The sequence below is a fragment of the Arvicola amphibius genome, chromosome 12 (genome assembly GCF_903992535.2).
Source record: "Arvicola amphibius chromosome 12, mArvAmp1.2, whole genome shotgun sequence".
NCBI lineage: Eukaryota > Metazoa > Chordata > Mammalia > Rodentia > Cricetidae > Arvicola > Arvicola amphibius.
Window position 1 is genome coordinate 121,108,632 of NC_052058.2, and position 18,404 is coordinate 121,127,035.

At 47.8% G+C, this 18,404-nt stretch overlaps 1 protein-coding gene across 2 annotated transcripts; it reads left to right on the forward strand.

Annotated features, from left to right (window-relative positions):
• Positions 1-1,576: 1,576 nt before the first annotated feature.
• Izumo2 (IZUMO family member 2) lies at positions 1,577-13,440 on the forward strand. 2 transcript variants are annotated; one of them, XM_038314340.1, is made up of 7 exons: positions 1,577-1,808; positions 1,889-1,963; positions 3,041-3,127; positions 3,293-3,313; positions 5,739-5,819; positions 9,208-9,331; positions 13,398-13,440. In XM_038314340.1, the coding sequence occupies exons 1-7, from the start codon at positions 1,577-1,579 to the stop codon at positions 13,438-13,440; spliced, it is 663 nt and encodes a 220-aa protein (XP_038170268.1). The 2 variants fall into 2 exon arrangements, with proteins under 2 accessions (XP_038170268.1, XP_038170269.1); XM_038314341.1 differs by lacking the exon at positions 5,739-5,819.
• Positions 13,441-18,404: the final 4,964 nt, after the last annotated feature.

Here is an 18,404-nt window from a genome sequence, read left to right on the forward strand (position 1 = left end):
CCCACTGAGCTGTCTCACTGGCCCCTTCAACGTTTAAAAGTGCAGTTACAATTAGGTAAGGTAGCCATGAGAGTGCTGCACGCCTGTAATCCATGATTTCAGGACTGGGAAGTCAAAGTCATTCTCAGAAAAATATAGAGTTCAAAACCAGCCTGGGCTACATGACACACTTGTAGAATATTATTTTAAGGTATGTGACTTTTGTTTATGCTGCATTTGTTGAACTCTATGAAGTTGTGATTCTTTGCCTGTCTAAAAGACCTGCTGGTCTAATAAAGAGCTGAATGGCTAATAGCAAGGCAGGAGCAAGAATAGGCATGGCTGGCAGGCAGAGAGTGTAACTAGAAGGAGAAACAAGGAAAAAGAGGAGCAAGAGAGCAGGGAGAGGGGGTATCAGGGGGAGCCACCCAGCTACACAGCCTGTAGTAGCTGGAGCACGGGGAGCCCCTTGTTCCATCCCGCCTGGCTAGCTTAACCCCCAAAATAACCACGTGGAAACTGTATTAATTAAATTACTGCCTGGCCCATTAGCTCTAGCCTCTTACTGGCTAACTCTCACATCTTGATTAACCCATTTCTATTAATGTGTATCGCCACTTGACTGTGGCTTACCGGCATGAGTCTAACCAGCCTCCATCTTGGGCAGGAGAATCATGGCATCTGCCACACTTCCCTTCTTCCCAGCATTCTGTCTACTCCGCCCACCTAAGGGCTGCCCTATCAAAAGGCCAAGGCAGCTTCTTTATTCAACCAATGAAATCAACACAAATACAGAAGGCCCTCCTACACCAGCAGCCAGCCACCCAGCCAAAGAGTGAAACTCAGATACACAGAAGAACAGGAAAAGCCCAGAGGCAAAGCGTAGATGGGATAATTTAAGAAAAACTGGCAAAAAAAAAAAAAAAAAAAAAAAAACAAGCTAAGGCCAGGCAACATAACTAACAAGCCTCCGTGTGTGGTTTTTTGGGAGCTGTATGGCTGCCACCGCCAAAGCCAAAAGAGTCAGAGGAGTAAAACATCACACAACACAATCTTAGAAGAAAAATAGAGGAGAGAGATGGGGAAGACTGGAGAAAGGAAGAAAAGGAGAAACGGTGAGGGTGGGCCTGGACTGGGGGTCGGGAATGAATATGATCAAAATACATTGCATGCTTATATGAAATTCTCAAACACACACACACACGAATATGACAAGGTCTCACTATGTAGCCGTGGCTGTTCTAGAACTCACAATGTAGACCAGGCTGACCTAGAACTCACAGAGATCCGCCTGCCTCTGCCTTCATAGTGGTGGGATTAAAGGTGTGTGTCACCACACCTGGCCTCAAAATTTTAAATATTTTTAAGAGAGAAGGAGGATAAAGAAAGAAAAGTGAAGAAAAAAGAAGGAAAGAAAATCTGTTAAATTAGTGAATTTAAATGACAGGAGGACTGGATGCTTCTGTCTTAGGTTCTTGGGGACGAAGCAGCATCCGGCAGATGCTCAACAAGTGTGTTAAGTGACTGAATTCCAGAGTTCTGGATACATCTTGAGAGCATTCTGGGACCTCCCCTGTGATGTCACAAAGCCCCCACCATGCCTCTGGCCTTGGCCCTGGCGCTTCTGTGCAGCCTGAGCAGCCCCGGGGGCTGGGGCTGCCTGCAATGCGACCAGTTGGTGCAAGGTGCGCTCAGCCAGCTGCACGTGGCCATCATTCCCAAGCGCTTCCACCTGGAAGAGCTGCAGGCGCGCGCGCAGGCTCTGCTGCTGGGCATGGAGGGGTCTTTCTTCAGGGACTACGCCACGAAGGCATTCGTGGGGAAAGTGGGTGTGTGCTTGGGTGCGTGGGGGAGAGGCCGGGGCAGGGGTGGACCTCCTGATGTGACGCGCCTCCCTTCTGGTCTGCAGGTGTGGATAACCTGGAGAACATGGTGACCTCCTTCACAAACCAGACCCAGCACATAAAGGCCAACTCTCTGACAGGTAGGGGACCCTTCAGCCACCTCCTGGGCTCCCTTTCCGCGCTCCTACACGGCTCCCCAGGGTAGCTAACAAAAGCCTGTGTCCTTTACTGTGAGGCAGACGTTTGAGATTCCCGTTTCGGAGAGGGAGAAAAGCTGAGGCTCAGAGAGGCCAGGTGACCAGAGTCCCACCGAGTGGAAGATGTATGCGGGACACTCCCATCTCCACGATGCCCATCACAAGACGTGATCGGCCACACATTTCTGTTTTCTTACGCTTCTCAGACACTACGGTTTTTATAAATGGAGAGTTTGTCGAGACTACAATTTCCAGCTTCTTTTGCAGACTACGGAAATCATTTCTGCCGCATAGAAGTCCCATCTTCCTTATAGGCATTCGGGCCATCTGCGCTCTCGCAGTCAATAAACATAGTTCCACCTAAGGTCAGACCAAGCCTCTCTATCCTTCTTCCTTCCTTCTCTCTACAGCTGCCTTCCAAGCAATTTATCATCTGCAGTAACCTTTCCACCAGTCTACCCCGAGCCTGTCATCCTAGCAACTCAGGAAGCTCAGGCAGGACGATCGTGACTTAGAATTCCACCCTAGTTAGAGTGAGTTCAAGGCCAGCCGTGCAGCTCTTTCCACCTGCCAGGAGTCACCAGGACCAGCCAGTTTTTCAATCATACAGTCTGCGCACATATTTTCATTCCCAAACAATTAGGAGCCTTGCAGAATTCAGATTCTTTTGTGACATTAAACCGTTATTTTTGCAAAGAACCAAAATGAAAATCTCTAAAATCTGGGGCGGTTTTTTTTTCTTTCTTTTTTAAAATTTAACGTGTATTGGTGTTTTTGCCTGCATGTATTTTGTGTCATGTGTGCAGTACCTGTGGGGGTCAGAAGAGGGCACCAGATCCCCCTGAGACTGCAATTAGAGATGGTAGTGAATCACCATGTGGGTACAGGGAATTGAACATAGGTCCTTTGTAAGAGCAGCCAGTGCTCTTAATCCCTGAGCCATATCTGCAGGCCAGTTTACTCATTCTGCAAGTGGTTCAAGTGGAGCTCCGCACTGATGAGCACCTGTTCCCTCCTCAGATGGTCCTCTGCTGGAAGAGCTGGTGAGCCTCAGGGAACATGCCGTCAAGGAACTAAAGCAAGCATTAAAAGCCTATGAAGTAAAAGGTGTCTCCCCAGCCTCCCTATCACAGTCCCTACCCTCCCAAAGTCCTCCCCTGTGACTCCCAGCATCCTTCCCCTCCTTCCCCAGATCTGCCCCTTCCCTCTCTTCCTCCCTTCTGAAGCCACCTCTGCCTCCGTGCCACTCACACCAGTTCTTTTCTCTTCCAGCCTGCGACCACAAAGCTTGTCGTGAGTCCTGCTTTTCCTGCCCCCCACACCTATTCCCCATTCCTCTCAAACCCTGACGCCACATGCCACGTGTGTGTGTGCAAGCATGTGCACATCCATGCACGCCTTTGGAAGCCAGAGGCGTCATGACACTTGAGTGGCAGCCCCGGCACATCTGCCGTGTTGTTTTCAGTTATCTTTTTAATCTGCATGTGTGCTCTATAAAGGCATGTTCGCACCCATGCAGTGCCCATGCAATCCAAAGGAGGGCATCAGGTCCCCTGGAACTGGAGCTGCAGATGCCTGCAGGCCACCCTGTAGGTGCTAGGACCTGAGCTTGGGTCTTGTGCAAGATTAGGAAATGCTTTAACTTCTGAGCCCTCTTTGGCCCCCACCTTGGTCTGTGAGACAGGTTTCTTAGTGTCAGGAAACTCACTGAGTAGGTTGGTTATTCAGTGCTTTCGGCATCCCCTGCCTCTGTCTCCTTAGAGCTGAAATTAGAAGCGATACCCACCATGTTCAACTTTTCTGTTCTAAGCATCTTACCCACTGGGCTTTTTCTGTCTCCCCCTCCTCCCCCTCCTCCCCCTACCCCCTCCTCCTCCTCCCTCCTCCCCTTCCCTCCTCTCCCTTCTCCCCCTCCCCCCCTCCCCCTTCTCGACTCAGGTTCTCACTCTATAACCCATGCTGACCTGGAACTCATGACAATCCTTCTGCCTCAGCCTCAGCAGTGCTGGCATTTCAAGAGTCACCACATTAACCTCAAGACTTGCTTTTTTGTTTGTTTTTACATTTTATTTTATTAGGATGTGTGTATGCATAGCACACATGTGGAGGTCAGAAGAAAGCTTCCCTATGGGTCTCTAGGATTGAGCTCAGGTCACCAGTCTTGGCGGCCAGCACCTTTACCAGCTGTCCCATCTCACTGGCACCTGCAGCTGTGGGTGTCATAGGGCGTGTGGCACTGACAAATTCCACATCTCAATGGCTCAACATGATAAATGTTCTCCCAGGTACATCCGGCGGGGAGTCCTGTAGCTTTCCGGGTTATATCCTGCGGAGTCCTGTAGCTCTTCAAACTTCCACTGCCCCCATGCTGATGGCTTACACTGGCCTCAGGAACTAGGGAAGCACACAGGAAGTTTTGTGCCTAGCATGACCCACCATAGTTCATTTTCCTTTGATTCATTATAGCTCATGTGGGTGCTACTCCCCACAAAGGATCCTGGGAAATGTCTTCCTGCTTGCACAGGAAGAGGAGGAGCCAGGTGGAAAAGATCCTGGGAAATGTCTTCCCACTTGCATAGGAAGAGGAGGAGCCAGGTGAACCGGCACAATGCCCACCGTTGCCAGATGAGGCTCCAAGACTGGAAAGTAGCAGGTGCAAAAATCAGTAACTGTTGAGGCCGACCAAATGGCTCAGGAGGTAAAGGTGCTTGCTACCACGCTTGAGTTCAGTCCTCAGACCCCACGCGATGGAAGAACAGATTCACAAGAGTTGTTTTCTAAGCTCCATGCATACACACAACAGGAATATGTAAGATGGAAAATGACCGCAACAAAAAAAAAAAAAAAAAAAAAAAAAAAAAAAAAAAAAAAAAAAAAAAAAAAAACGTTTGGTTAAGTGTCTACAAAAGGGAAGAAACGAGCGGCTGGCCCAGATCTGCCATAGAAGCCTCTGAGGGTGGCTAAGGCAAGAGAATTTTAAGTTCAAGTCTAACGTGAGTAACTTAGCAAAATGCTGTCTCAGGATTTAAAAAAAAATAGTGGACTTTGTAGTGTAGACCAGTGGTGGAGCCCCTGCCTAGAATCCCCCAATGAGGGGCTGGGGCGTGGCTCAGTGGTGGAGCCCTGCCTAGAATCCCCCAGTGAGGGACTGAAGTGTGGCTCATTGGTGGAGCCCCTGCCTAGGATCCCCAGTGAGGGGCTGGGGTATGGCTTAGTGGTGGAGCCTCTACCTAGAAGCCCCCAGTGAGGAACTGAAGTGTGGCTCAGTGGTAGAGCCCCCGCCTAATACTAAACACCTTGAATTCTGTGCTTAGCACCACCCCCAATATCCTATGATCAGAACCAGAGCATTGAGCCACATGGCCTATGGAAATTCCATTTAATTCTTCGATGATAGAAAAATTATTTCTGGAGCTGGGAGTGGTGGCACACACCTCTAATCCTTCACTCAAGAGGCAGAGGCAGGCAGATCTCTGAGTTCAAGACCTGCCTGGTCTACAGAGTGCATTCCAGGACAACCAGGGCCACACAGAGAAAAACTGTTTCAAAAAAAATCAAAAAAAAGGAAGAAAAGAATCATTTGTCACATAAACCATCTGCTGTGCTGGGCAGTGACTTCCAACCTTCAGAGGCCCAGGGACCCCATCTCCTTTCTGCCTTGTTCCCTCCCTGCTCTTGGGGTCTGCTTTTCTCCACGTCTCCCTTTCCCCCTGCTCAGACTTGCTCAAGGAGGAGGTCATGGACTGTTTCCACTGCAAGAAAGTCACCCCCAGATGCATCAAGGAGAAGTACTGCTATGGTAAGCTGCGGGTCTGGAAAAGGCAGGGGTGCTATGTGAGAGGCGGTCGGGGACCTCAAGTCCTTGGCCTTCTGGAGGTGGATTTCAAGGCTCCCCATCAGCACTTGGGAGGTTGAGGCAGGAGGGTCTGGAGTTCAAGGCCAGCCTGAGCTACAGTAGCTCCAGTCTGCAAACCCAGCCCGGGTAGGGTTGAAGAGATGACTAAACTCACTGACCTGCCTGAATGAATTTGCAAGCACTAGGTTCAGTGAGGGACCCTACATCAAAATCAGAGTGGAGAGGAATTGAAGAAGACACTTGACATTGATCTCTGGCACACATACAAATCATTAAACAAATCATTTGCATCATTAATCAAATCATTTGCATCATTAAACAAATGTTCCACAGCATAAACAAATGTAACACATGTTCAGCTACCGGTCTATAACAGATATCCTCAGACGTGGAAAGCATAGGAAGACTGACTTGATCCATCGTTCCCACGGACACATGCACCCTCACAGCAGAGAGCACAGTGTCCATCCTCCTGGACATTGTACCTGCTCTCCATGCTCTTACTGTTCCCCTCCCTCCATCTAGGTCTCAAAGCCATGGCTTCAGGGAGGCTCCTCAGTGACACCTCCTAAAGTATCCCTTTCCATCCAACTGCATCTACACCCCTCTACCTCTGTTTTACCCACTGTTTTATGCTATTATTATTATATTGATTTTATTCAATTTTAAAGATGTAAATTTTTAAGAGCTACAGACAATTGTGAGCCACTATGTGGGTGCTGGGAATCAAGCCTTCCCCCAGAAGAGCAGCCGGTGCTCCTACCCACTGAGCCATCTCCCTATATATACCATGTTCTGTTGCTGTGAAGAGACACCATGACCACAGCAGCCCCTACAACAGAAAGCATTGAATTGGGACTTGTTTATAGTTTCAGGAGTTTAGGCCATTGTCATCATTTAGGCCATTGTCATTCAAGCCACCACTCCCTGGCCCCCCACTGGCCTGTAGTCCTGTCACAATGCAAAGTGCATGCTCCAATCCAAAAGTCCCCATAGTCTATAATAGTGTCAGCACTGTTTAAAAGGCCGAAGTCTCTTCTGGGAGTCAGGCAATCTCTTACCTGTAACTCCCTGGAAAGTAAAAGAGCAGATCACACATATCAACACCCAGTGGCGCTGAACACACATCACCGTTCCAAAAGGGAGGAAAGGGGGCGTAGTGAGGAGAGGCTGGACTAACTCTGCAGCTCCATGTCTGACGTCAAAACGCCCTTCAGATCCCGCCTTTCAGCTTTGTTGACCGTAACCCACTTCTTTATCTTGGGCTGGTTCCACTCCCTGTCAGCAGCTCTCCCCTGACTCTGGGGGTCTTCAAGGCAACCCAGGCTTGACCTTCACAGCTTCACATAACGGCCTCTCTAGGCCTCTGTCTTAGGGTTTCTGTTGCTGTGAAGAGATACCATAACCACGGCAATACTTATAAAGGAAAACATTTCACAGTTTCGAGGTTTGGTCCATTATCATCATGGTAGGAGCATGGTGGTATGCAGGAAGACATGGTGATGGCTACATCTTGAACAGAAAGCAACAGAATGAACCTTAAACAAAAGAGACCGCAAAGCCTACCCCCACAGTGACAGCTTCCTTCAATAAGACCACACCTACTTCAACAAGACCGCAGCCCCCAGTAGCGCCCCTCCCTATGAGCTTATGGATCCAGTTACATTCAAACTTCCACAGCCTCCATTCACAGACAGCCCTGACACATGCCTGCCCTCAGCAGCGTTCCTTAGCCATGGAGGGAGATTCCAAACCCCTTTCTTCTTGCTTTGATTCTAAATTCAGAACCATATGGCTGAATCTGCCCAGTTCTGCTGTTTGCTGGAGCTAGAAGCTGGCTTCTTCGTTCAAATACGCTTCTTTTTTTTAAAGGTTTACTTATTTATTACGTATACAGTGTTCTGCCTGCATGTATGCCTGCACACCAAAAGAGGACACCAAATTTCATTACAGATGGTTGTGAGCCACCATGTGGTTGCTGGGAATTGAACTCAGGACCCCTGGAAGAGCAGCCAGTGATCGTAACCGCTGAGCCATCTCTCCAGCCCCTCAAATGCATTTTAATCAGCCATAGCTTTCTTCATTGCTTAAGCTTTTCTTCAATTCCGCTTCATAGATTGACAGCTTAGATGAGCGGGGCATGCCCTGAGCTCAAAACACCTCTTATTCCATTTTGCATCAGGTTCTTTACCTTGAGCAACGAGCACAGCTCCGTTCCACTTCCTGGCACTTCTTTTCTCCTCAAACTGTACTTTCCATATTTCCCCTTGCTCGGCTACTCCTTTCCACTGTAGGTCTGCAGAAGTGTGGCCGCTGTAGCATGGCTAATTCTAGGCTGTCTTGAAGTCTCCTTCACCAATACCATTAGCTCAGAACTCTTCAATTTAACCTCAGGCAGATTTTTTTTGGACAAGGGCAGACAGTAACCACATTCTTTGCCAAAATATCACAAGAAGAGTTTCTAGGCCACTTCTTAATATTCTCCTCTGAAACCTCTTGAGCCAGGCTGTCATAATCTCTCAGCACCACCGTCTTCCACACTCCTACTAATGTAGCCCATTAAACCCACTTAAAGCATTCAACTGGTTTCTTACTCCAAAGCCCCATCCACATTCCACCAACAAACTGTATGGTCAGACCTGTCACAGCAATATCCCACTCCCTGCTACCAACTTCTGTTAGTGTTCTATGAAGAGACACCATGACCATGGCAACTCATAATTTAAAAAAGCATTTAACTGGGGCTGGCTTTTATTTCAGAGGTTTAGTCCTTTATCACCAAGGTGGAACATGGCATCATGGTGGGACATGGTCCTGGAAAGATTTCCTTTCTCTCTCTCTCTCTCTCTCTCTCTCTCTCTCTCTCGTCCTCTCTCTCATCTCCTCTCCTCGCTCATCAGCTCCTCCCTCTGCTCTCTCTCTCTTCTCTCATCTCTCTCTCTCTCACCCCTCCCTCCCTCCCTCCCTCCCTCTCTCTCTCTTCTTTCCTTCCTCCTTTTATAGAGACAAGGTCTCACTGTAGACCCAGACTGTGCCCTCAGCTTAGAGTAGAACCTCCTGTCTCAGTGTCCCAAGTGTTTTAGATCACAGTTGTAGCCACCTCAACCCATTTCTATTTTTGGGTTGGGATCCAACTTCTTGCCTCCTTCCATATCCAACAAAAAGTGAGGTTTGCTTACACCCTGGATTTTGGCTGGGCCAGGCTGGGCCATAGTGTTTGCCATGGCAAATGGTACTTCAGAGCACTGGGTGGTGAACCAAATGAACAGATGGGGCGGAGGAGGTTACAGAGGGTGTCAGGTTGGCACTGAGTTCCACTTCCAACTGCCAGTGGATGGGCAGCCCCGCATGGCTCTCAAGTTCCAGTCTGACAGCAAGCTGAGGAACATGGTGTTGGTGGGCGACTTGGTGGCCATAGGACTGGCTATCCTAGCCTTCGTGATCATCCTGATCGTGTAAGTCACCCCTAACCCTCTAAGTCCCTCAAACATGGATACCACCCAGGTGTGGTGGTCCTCTACTCTGACCTCAGCACTTGGGAGGCTTGAAGCGGGAGGATGGCTATAAGTTCAAAGCCAGTCTGAGCAACACAACAAGATGCTATCTCAGAGTGTGGGGAGAGGTGGGGATGTGGCTCAGTTGGTAATTGCCTGGTATGATCGAAGGCGTGGGTTTGATCCCCAGTACTAGATAAATCAGGTATAATGTCACAATCTTGTCATCACCACACTTGGGAGGTGGAGGAAGGAGGATTAGAAGTTCATCCTTGGCTAAACAGTTGAGTGTGAGGCCAGCCTGGGCTACATGAGATCCTGTCTCAAAAATGGAAAAGAGAAATGGGGTAGGGGAGTAAGTAGGAAAGAAAGAAAAACTGGCTGCATAAAGGGGCCTGTTTTTGGTCCACCTCCCATCACTATGTCCTTCAGTACCCCTCCTGAAGGCGGAGACCGCTCATTCATTTCCTGGCTGCCCAGACTTGAATAATAACACAGAAACTATATTAACATATAGTTATTAATATTATTACAATATAATAATTAACATATAGAAATTAATAACACTACTTGGCTTATTAACTCAATCTTCTTATTAACTAATTCTTACATATTAAATTAGCCCATTTCTTTTTTTGTTTTTTTGTTTTTGTTTTTCGAGACAGGATTTCTCTGTAGCTTTGGAACCTGTCCTGGAACTAGCTCTTGTAGACCAGGCTGGCCTCGACCTCACAGAGATCCACCTGTCTCTGCCTCCCAAGTGCTGGGATTAAAGATGTGTGCCACCACCGCCCAGCCAAATTAACCCATTTCTTTTAAGCTGTGTATCACCACGTGGCTGTGGTGTACCTGCAAGTTTCTGCCTCCTGAGTGCCGGGATTAAAGGCATGCATCACTACTACCAGCGAGATATTATTTTTAATTATGCATATATTTGTATGTATGTATGGGAAGCCATGGAGACCGGCAGGTGTCTAGGATTCCTGTTAGCTAGAGTTGAGGTAGTTGTGAGCTACTGTGTAGGCACTGAGAACCAAACTTGGGTTCTCTGTAAGAGCAGTAAGTACTCTGAACCCCCGAACCATCACCTCAGCTCTTCTGTCCCTCTCGTTCCTGTATTTTCTCTCTCTTCCCACCTTTCTCCCTGTACCCCTCATTTTCTATATCCCTCACCCCTAAGTCACAAGCGACTGAAGTTCTCCAGTTTTATTTCCTCTCTTTATGAGTCCCTTCTTCCATTAAAAGGAGGCTGGAGCTGGGAAGTGGTGATGCAGCACGCGGGAGGCAGAGGCAGGAGGATCTCTGTGAGTTTGCCAGCCTGGTCTACAGAGTTCCAGACCAGCCAGAGATACATAATGAGACTTTGTCTGAAAAATTTTTTAAAAGGTGAATGTATTGTTCAAAGCCAGTTTGTCCCAGCTGGGTTGTGAACAAATATTCTTCATCAGCATTGTCACCGAAGTGCCCATCTGTTAAACGTTTTAAGACAATATCTCACTATGTAAATGAGGCTGCCCTGGAGTTTGCTCGGTAGACCAGACTGGCCTCCAACTCACAGAGATCCGCCTGCCTCTCTCCAGTGCTGGGAATAAAGCCATGTGTCACCATGTCCAGCTGTTAATATTTTGAGACAGGGTCTCAAGTACCCCAGGCTAACTTGGAACTCATCTTCTGCCTCAGACTTCTTAGTGCTGGGATGGCAAGTATTACTCTGGCATTAATAATGAAATTTAACAGCTCATGCTACATAGCCGGGGCACACAGGAGGGCACCTCTATTTGTGAGATTGCTTAGAGCTACAGAAAATTATTCTTTGCAGTGCTGGGGAGTGTGACTCAGAGGTAGAGCAGCTGCCTAGAATCCCCCAGTGAGGAGCTGGGTGTGGCTCAGTGGTAGAATATTTGAGCAGCATGTCTGAGGCCTATGTTCAATTCCTTCCACTTGAAGTCATTATCTGGGGCTGTCCAGATCGCTCAGTGGATAAAGCCAATTGCCTGATAACCCAGGTTGGCTCCCACATGTCCTCTGACTTCCACATGCATGCCATAGCAGCCACGATCAAACACACAAAAAAAATAAATGAGTAAATAAACGTAAAACATGTAACGCTTTGAATGTGCAGGCCAGACGCCCTGTCATGAGTTGGCAGGTGTGGATTACTATATTCCACGCCTGTCTCTCAGCTGGCAACCCTGGACATTCCTGAGTTTGTGTCTTCCAGCCAAGCTTTGCTTCTGACTTCATGTAAGATTCCAAATGACTGGGTTAACCACTTCCCTCCAAGGGAAGGGAACAGAAGTCCCTGGTGGGTAGGAGGGAAGATGGCCATGCTGGGAAAATGAGATTAAAGCATCACAGCTGCAGTTTGGTGACTCGAGATTTGCATTCAAACCGCAGAGGGCCTGGAGTCGTGGTGGGCACCACGAGCAGGCGGACAGTCCTGCCAGAGTGTGATAGTTAACCTCAGGCCTGCTTCTGTGTGAGGATATCCTTTCCCACGAGATCACCGCTGCTCAGTGTCAGCTCATCCAGGGAGAATCTATTTTTTTCTTCAATTTTTGGAGACAGAGTTTCTCTGTGTAACAGCCCTGGCTGTCTTGGAACTCACTTTGTAGACCAGGCTGGCCTCAAACTCACAGAGATCCGCCTGCCTCTGCCTCCCAAGTACTGAGATTAAAGGTGTGCGCCTGGATTTGGGCTGATATTTTGACTTTGATTTTGATGTGTATAGAGTGTGTGCACCATATAGACCTCTGGGATGAGCTGGGATGGGACACTAAACAGCTGGCAGTAGATTTGTGTCTTCAATTTGTGAACTGCCAGGTGGGTGCTGGGAATTGAACTCAGGAAGAGTGCTCTTCCTCTGGAAGAGTGGTCAGTGCTCTTAACTGCTGAACCATCTCCCCAGCCCTTGTGACCCAGTGTGTAAGTGGGAGAGACAGGGTCTGAGCAGGTTCTAGGGAGATAATCCCTGAGATTAGCCCTATGTGGACGGGTAGGCAGGGAAGCAGCGGAGATGAATGAAAACCAAAGGACGCCAGGCTTTCATCTTACTCTCTGTTTTGTTCTATTTGGATCTTGGGGGCAGGGTCTCATGTAGCCCAGGCTAGTCTTAAAATCACAGTGTAGCTGAAAATGACCTGCCCCCAACTCTCTGGGTTACTACCATGCCTCGCTTAGTTGGTGCTGGAGGTGGGCTCCAGGCTTTCAGTGCCCAAGCACTTTACTCACTGAGTCCCATCTCCAGCCTCATGTCATTTGGGCCCAGCCAGTGACATCTAAGTTTCCATCCATCGGGTAGGCTTTTTATTTTCTCCCTGAGACACAGTGAGGCGTTACCTTTCTCATATAATGATGCCAGTGTTTGGATACAGCCCCAACTTAAACTCGGGATGATGTCAGCTTGTCTTAATTATGCCTGTAAAGACTGTTTCCCAAATAAGGCCACTTGGGCAAGAGCTGGGTATTGAGAAGTGGGAGACAGCTTGGCGGGATGCTGTTGAATCATGGTGCTCTGATCTGTCCTTCTGTTATGTCTCCTTCTGTCCATCCTGTCCATCTTTACTCCTGGTTCCCATGATTCCACATTCTCCCAGTCCTGACCAGAAACTAGCAATGATTCTGGTTGAGCCCCTGGTGTGTGTGTTTCAGTTCCATCCTGCCATCTAGCTATCTAGACCTACCTATCGTTTTGTGTGTCTGTCTGTCTGTCGTCTGTTGTGTACACACACGCATGCCAGGACAGGCATGTGGAGGTCAGAGGACAACTCTCTAGAGTCTGTTCTCATTGTCACTCATCTGGGTCCTGGGGATAAAACTCAGACTGGCAGACTTATTGGCAGCTTGCTTTACCTTCTGGGCCAACTTGCATCCTCAGGTTTTAGGTTTTTTGAGATATGGTCTCACTGTACCCAAGGCTAGCCTGATTCTCAGCACAGTCCCCTTGTCTCAGCCTCCCAAGTGCCATGATCACAGGCGTACCCACCTGGCCCATTTTAACCTCCTCCTTTTCCTTCTGTCTGTCCAGGGCTTGTACATACAGACAAAATCGAAAACTGCTGCTGAAGTAGGCCAGGGACTTTGGTGTTTGTAAAAGGAAAATACATTTAATAAAATCGATGACAATCCTTAGTGTCTGCCCATTCCATGTGGACACTCGGACCTTTGGTGATGGAGAAGGGTCATCTGTCTATGTGTTACTTTCATTGGTTAATAAAGAAACTGCCTTGGCCCTTTTATAGGACAGAAAATTAGGTAGGCGGAGTAGACAGAACAGAATGCTGGGAAGAAGAAGGCAGTGAGGCAGTTGCCATGACTCTCCTCTCTGAGACAGACGCAGGTTAAGATCTTTCCCGGTAAGGCACCACCTCGTGGTGCTACACAGCTTACTAAATATGGGTTAAAGCAAGATCTGAGAGTTAGCCAGTAAGAGGCTAGAAGTAATGTGGCAGGCAGTGTTTAAAAGAATACAGTTTCCGTGTAATTATTTCGGGTAAAGCTAGCTGGGTGGTGGGAAGCGGCCCGCCACCCTCATCGCTACACTTTGGTTCAGTAGGTGCTCTGAGAAGTACTGGGCATTGAACACCCTGCCTAGTGTGCTAGACAGGCATTCCACCCCGAGGTACATCCCCACCTCTGTTTACCTTTTTTGGTGAGGGGAGGGAGAGTGTCTTTTTTTTTCTTTTTTTAAGACAGGCAGGGTGTGACCGTTAGTGTCGTCAACTTGACAGAATCTAGAATCACATGGAAGATGGGCCTCTGGGCATGCATACTTCGGGTGTTATTTTGAGTCCATAAATTGAGGTGTGAAGGATTGCCTGCTGTGGCTGGCGCCATCCCCTTAATGGGATTATGAACTGTACACGTGGAGAAAAGAGCTAAGCAGCAGAAAAAATAAAGTAATTTTAAAGAAATAAAAATGAAAAAAAGGAAGACATACATGTTGTATGAGGAGGAAAAAGAAGATGGGAGGGAGGCAGACGTGGAAGGAGAGAAGAAAAAGCAGGCAAAAGGAATTGAGGGGGGTAGAGAGTTCACATAGTTAGCGTCCTCTTGGCGCAGAAAATTTCATTATCCAAAGTCTCTGTTCTTGCGCCAGTTGTCTGTGACCTTGGAGTCCGTTATCCCAAGCAGTTTTTGTAAAGGCCTGAAAAAAGTGTGTATCAACACGTTTTTCACTTGTCAAAGCTTTCAGTCCAGCTTATTGTCATTATAGAGTCCCGTACACTCCGATGGGAGAGCTTAGACGACCTTGGCCTTTGGCTCAATGAATTCTGGGAATCGTAGTTCCTGTCTGCAACCCGCTCAGGCGCACTTCATCCTGGGACTATGGCTGGTGGTAGGCGCTTCAAGCTGTGGGTTCCTTGATTTCCTTGGCAGCTGGTGGGGCAAGGAGGCCGGAACCAATGTCAGGCCTTCTCTGCTCGACTGGCTGTCATCTGCTACACCCTTGAGCTACTCCAGGAGCTTGGCAACATCTCAGGCTCCGGGTTAGTAAGAACTTTCTTTGATGAGACAGAGTTTTATGTAGTCTAGGCTAACCCCGAACTCAATATGTAGCAGAAGATGGTCTTGAATTCCTGATCTGGTACTGGGGATTAAACCCAGAATTTTATGTGCACCAGGCAAGCACTCTACCCAATGTAGCTACAATGTGATTTGTTGGGGGTTTTGGGGTTTTTTTTGGGGGGGGGTTGGTTGTTTGTTTTCTCATTTCTTTTTACTGAATTTTAAAAGAAATTTATTTATATATTTTAGGTACATTGGGGTTTTGCCTGCTTGTATGCCTGTACGCCAGGTCCACTGGAACTAGAGTTACAGACAGTTGTGAACTGCCATGTGGGTGCTAGAAATTGAACCCTGGTCCTTTGGAAGAATGGCCAATCACTGAGCCATCTCTCCAGCCTCCCACCACCATTTTGTTTTTTGCTTGTTTGTTTTGTTTTTGTTTGTTTGATTTGGTTTTGGTTTTTGGTTTTTGGTTTTTCAAGACAGGGTTGTTGTTTTTTTTTAGGAAAAATCTTGAGAAGAGCCTCTCTGCCAATGCAAAATAAGTCCAATTAAACCAGACTAGACCAAATCAAAAATGCCCTCATTTAATAAATTCAGCGATCTCGGGTAGCAAGGAGCATGGTGGGGGGAGACAGAGAGGGAGAGCACACGCAAAACCCTTTTCCAGGGCGATCCTAATTATCCTGTGGGAGTAATCCTGACCCTCCCTGGGATGGGGTCAGTGGGTGGGCTTTCCCAGAGGTGGAGTCCGGCCTAAGGCAACTCCCATGGAGAGGGGGCCTGAGTCAGAGCTTTCTGCTCCATTGGCGCCCCAAGGATGACTGCCAGGGGCTGGGGTTATGTCCTCAACTTAATATACATTCCAGACTCTTTGGATATAGGAATGTGACAGGAGCTGAGGTGTATTTATGACCAACATTTTAGGATCTCTTTGGATAAAGGGGCGTTGGCTCAAGTCCGGCTATTTCCTGCAGGCATGGGAGAAGGGAGAACTGAGAGTTGGTGCGCTGAAGCTCAGTGAGAAGAGTGGATGGAGCAGCATGCGGTTTGCTGTCATCCTGGAGTCCTCAGGCAGCTGCTTTTTGAGGGAGATGAGAAGGCAGGTGGCTAGGAGAAAAAAATATTATTGGCCCTATGAAATGGGACACAATAGCAGATAAAACCAGATTTTGGTTGGCAGGTATTCTTGATCCAGAAGAGTTGGTACCAATGTTGAAGTCCCAGGAGCTGGTGCAGGTGTTGGTGTTGTCTGGAGAGCGCTTTGTGAGTTGGTCTTGGCCCAGGCAGCAGGAGTGACCTGTGCTTGAAAATGGGTGGGGTTAGTGTAGCAGAACTGAGACAAACCTTGGGCCAAATAACAGGGCAGTGAAAACTGAATGGCAGGCGTCCCTGGCCACACGATTTTCACCTCTGCGAAAGCCTGTCTTCCTCCTCGGGAGTCAGGCTTCTGGCATGGACCGCAACTGCAGCGAAAGCTCAAAAGGCAAATGGGTCATCCGGGGAATCCTATGGGCCATGCAATTTAAAAGCGGAATTCACAGAGTGAAGCCGATCTTGCGGGGCAGAGAGGGCGCGCTAAACAGCTAGGAATATCTGTAGCTGGGGGGTTCTGTTGCTCTGCCTCTACAGGCGTCAGCTGCAGCAGCAGTGAGGTAAATCGCTATCTGCCCGAGAAAGTGGGCTTCCTCCAAGAGCAGTGTGGGTTAGCAGGCTACAGATAGACCAGTGAGCCAGAGACGGGTCAAACAGGAGCTTGTTGCAGGCAACCTAAGACAGAGGCCTTGCATTCTTTATGATGGGTAAGATGTGAATATGTGCTCCTGCAACCCAAGACAGGCCTGGTCTAATTATAGAGAAAAGGGGGAGCTGTTGGGAGCTGCAGATCCCTGGCCCCTTGACTTTCTTTGCCTGCAGCTGCTCTGAGCACAAGACCCTGATGGCAGACTGGTGGGCCTGCAGCTGAAAGATCCCGAGAGCTGGGCAGTGGCTAAGGATCCCTATAGAAGCTGCCCCTGAGCACAATAAAGTTTGGCATTTGGCATTCTTGTATCAAGGATGACCTGTGTCCCCGTGTCTCTCTGTCACTGTGTGTCTCTGTCTATGTGTTTTTAAGTCTCCAGCTTAGTTCCTGGCTCACGTAACTGGTCCTGTAGTGACACAGGTTTTTATAAGTTCACACCTTTAGCAAGTCAGTTTCCATTTATCAAAACTTCTCATCTAAGCTCCCCAAAGAGAGAATGCCAATGAGAAATTCCAAAGTCACAGGATGTTTTGGTTTGCTGAGCCTTCTTGTAACCAGGTTTTGAATAGTCTTTGAACCCCTCAGAAACTCTCAGATAAATTTACATACTCCAGAAAGTAGGTAGCGGACAGAAAAGGTAACAGTCACAAAAGGCAGATGAAAGCCAGGTGCTAACACTCCGGAATCCAACCAGCTGCAGAGCACTGCACATCTCCCAGAAGAGATCTGCCTGCCTCGGTCTCCCAAGTGCTAAGATTAAAGGTGTGACTGATTTGTTTTTAATTGTCATATATTAATGATCACTTTGCGCCTGCTGTGCTGGCGGATGGGAATTATTGGCTTCTAGAAACAAACCAACATTGTGTTGTGACAGTTGTGCTGAAAATGGAGCAATTCAAGACCAGGCTCTCTGCTGTGGGATAATCCCGAACACTGTGAATACATATTGGTTCACAGTAAAGCTGTTTGGCCTATAACAAGGCTGGGTAAAGTTAGGCAGGACAGCCAAACTGAGGACTTGGATGAAGAAGGGCAAAGTCGGAGCACACACCAGTGACCCACCCAAAGAACAAGATGCTAGAGGACTGGTAAAACCAGTCACATGGCAATAATAGGTTAATAGAAATAGGTTAATTTAAATGTAAGAGCTAGCTAGAAATAAGCCTGAACCATTGGCCAAACATTTTGTAATTAGTGTAAGTTTTTGTGTATTTATTGGGACCAAGTGGTTAGGACAAAAACCTCTGACTCTGTAGTTCTCCTTGGCCTGTTTACTTATTATGCATGGGATACAAAAAACAAAAACAAACAAACTCACCATTCTCACTATGGAAGTCCTTAGAACACAGAGAAAAAGACCATAGAAGGGAAGCACAGCAGGAAAGAGTGAAGCAGTAAACTCTAGAGATTAGCATGTGAGCAACAGCTGCAGCATTAAAAGCAAAGCCATGGGGTGGGTGGTAGCTACAGTCAGCAGTGCACATCTTTAATTCCAGCACTCAGGAGGCAGAAGTGGGCTGATCTCAGTGAGTTCAAGGCCAAACTGGTCTACAGAGCAAATTCCAGGACAGCCAAAGGCTACACAGAGAAACCCTGTCTTTAAAAACAAAAATAAGGACTGGATAGATGGCTCAGTGGTTAAGAGCACTGATTGTTCTTCCAGAGGTCCTGAGTTCAATTCCCAGCAACAACATGGTGGCTTACAACCATCTGTAATAAGATCTGGTGCCAACTTCATGCAGGCAGAACATTGTATATATAATAAATAAATAAATCCTTTAA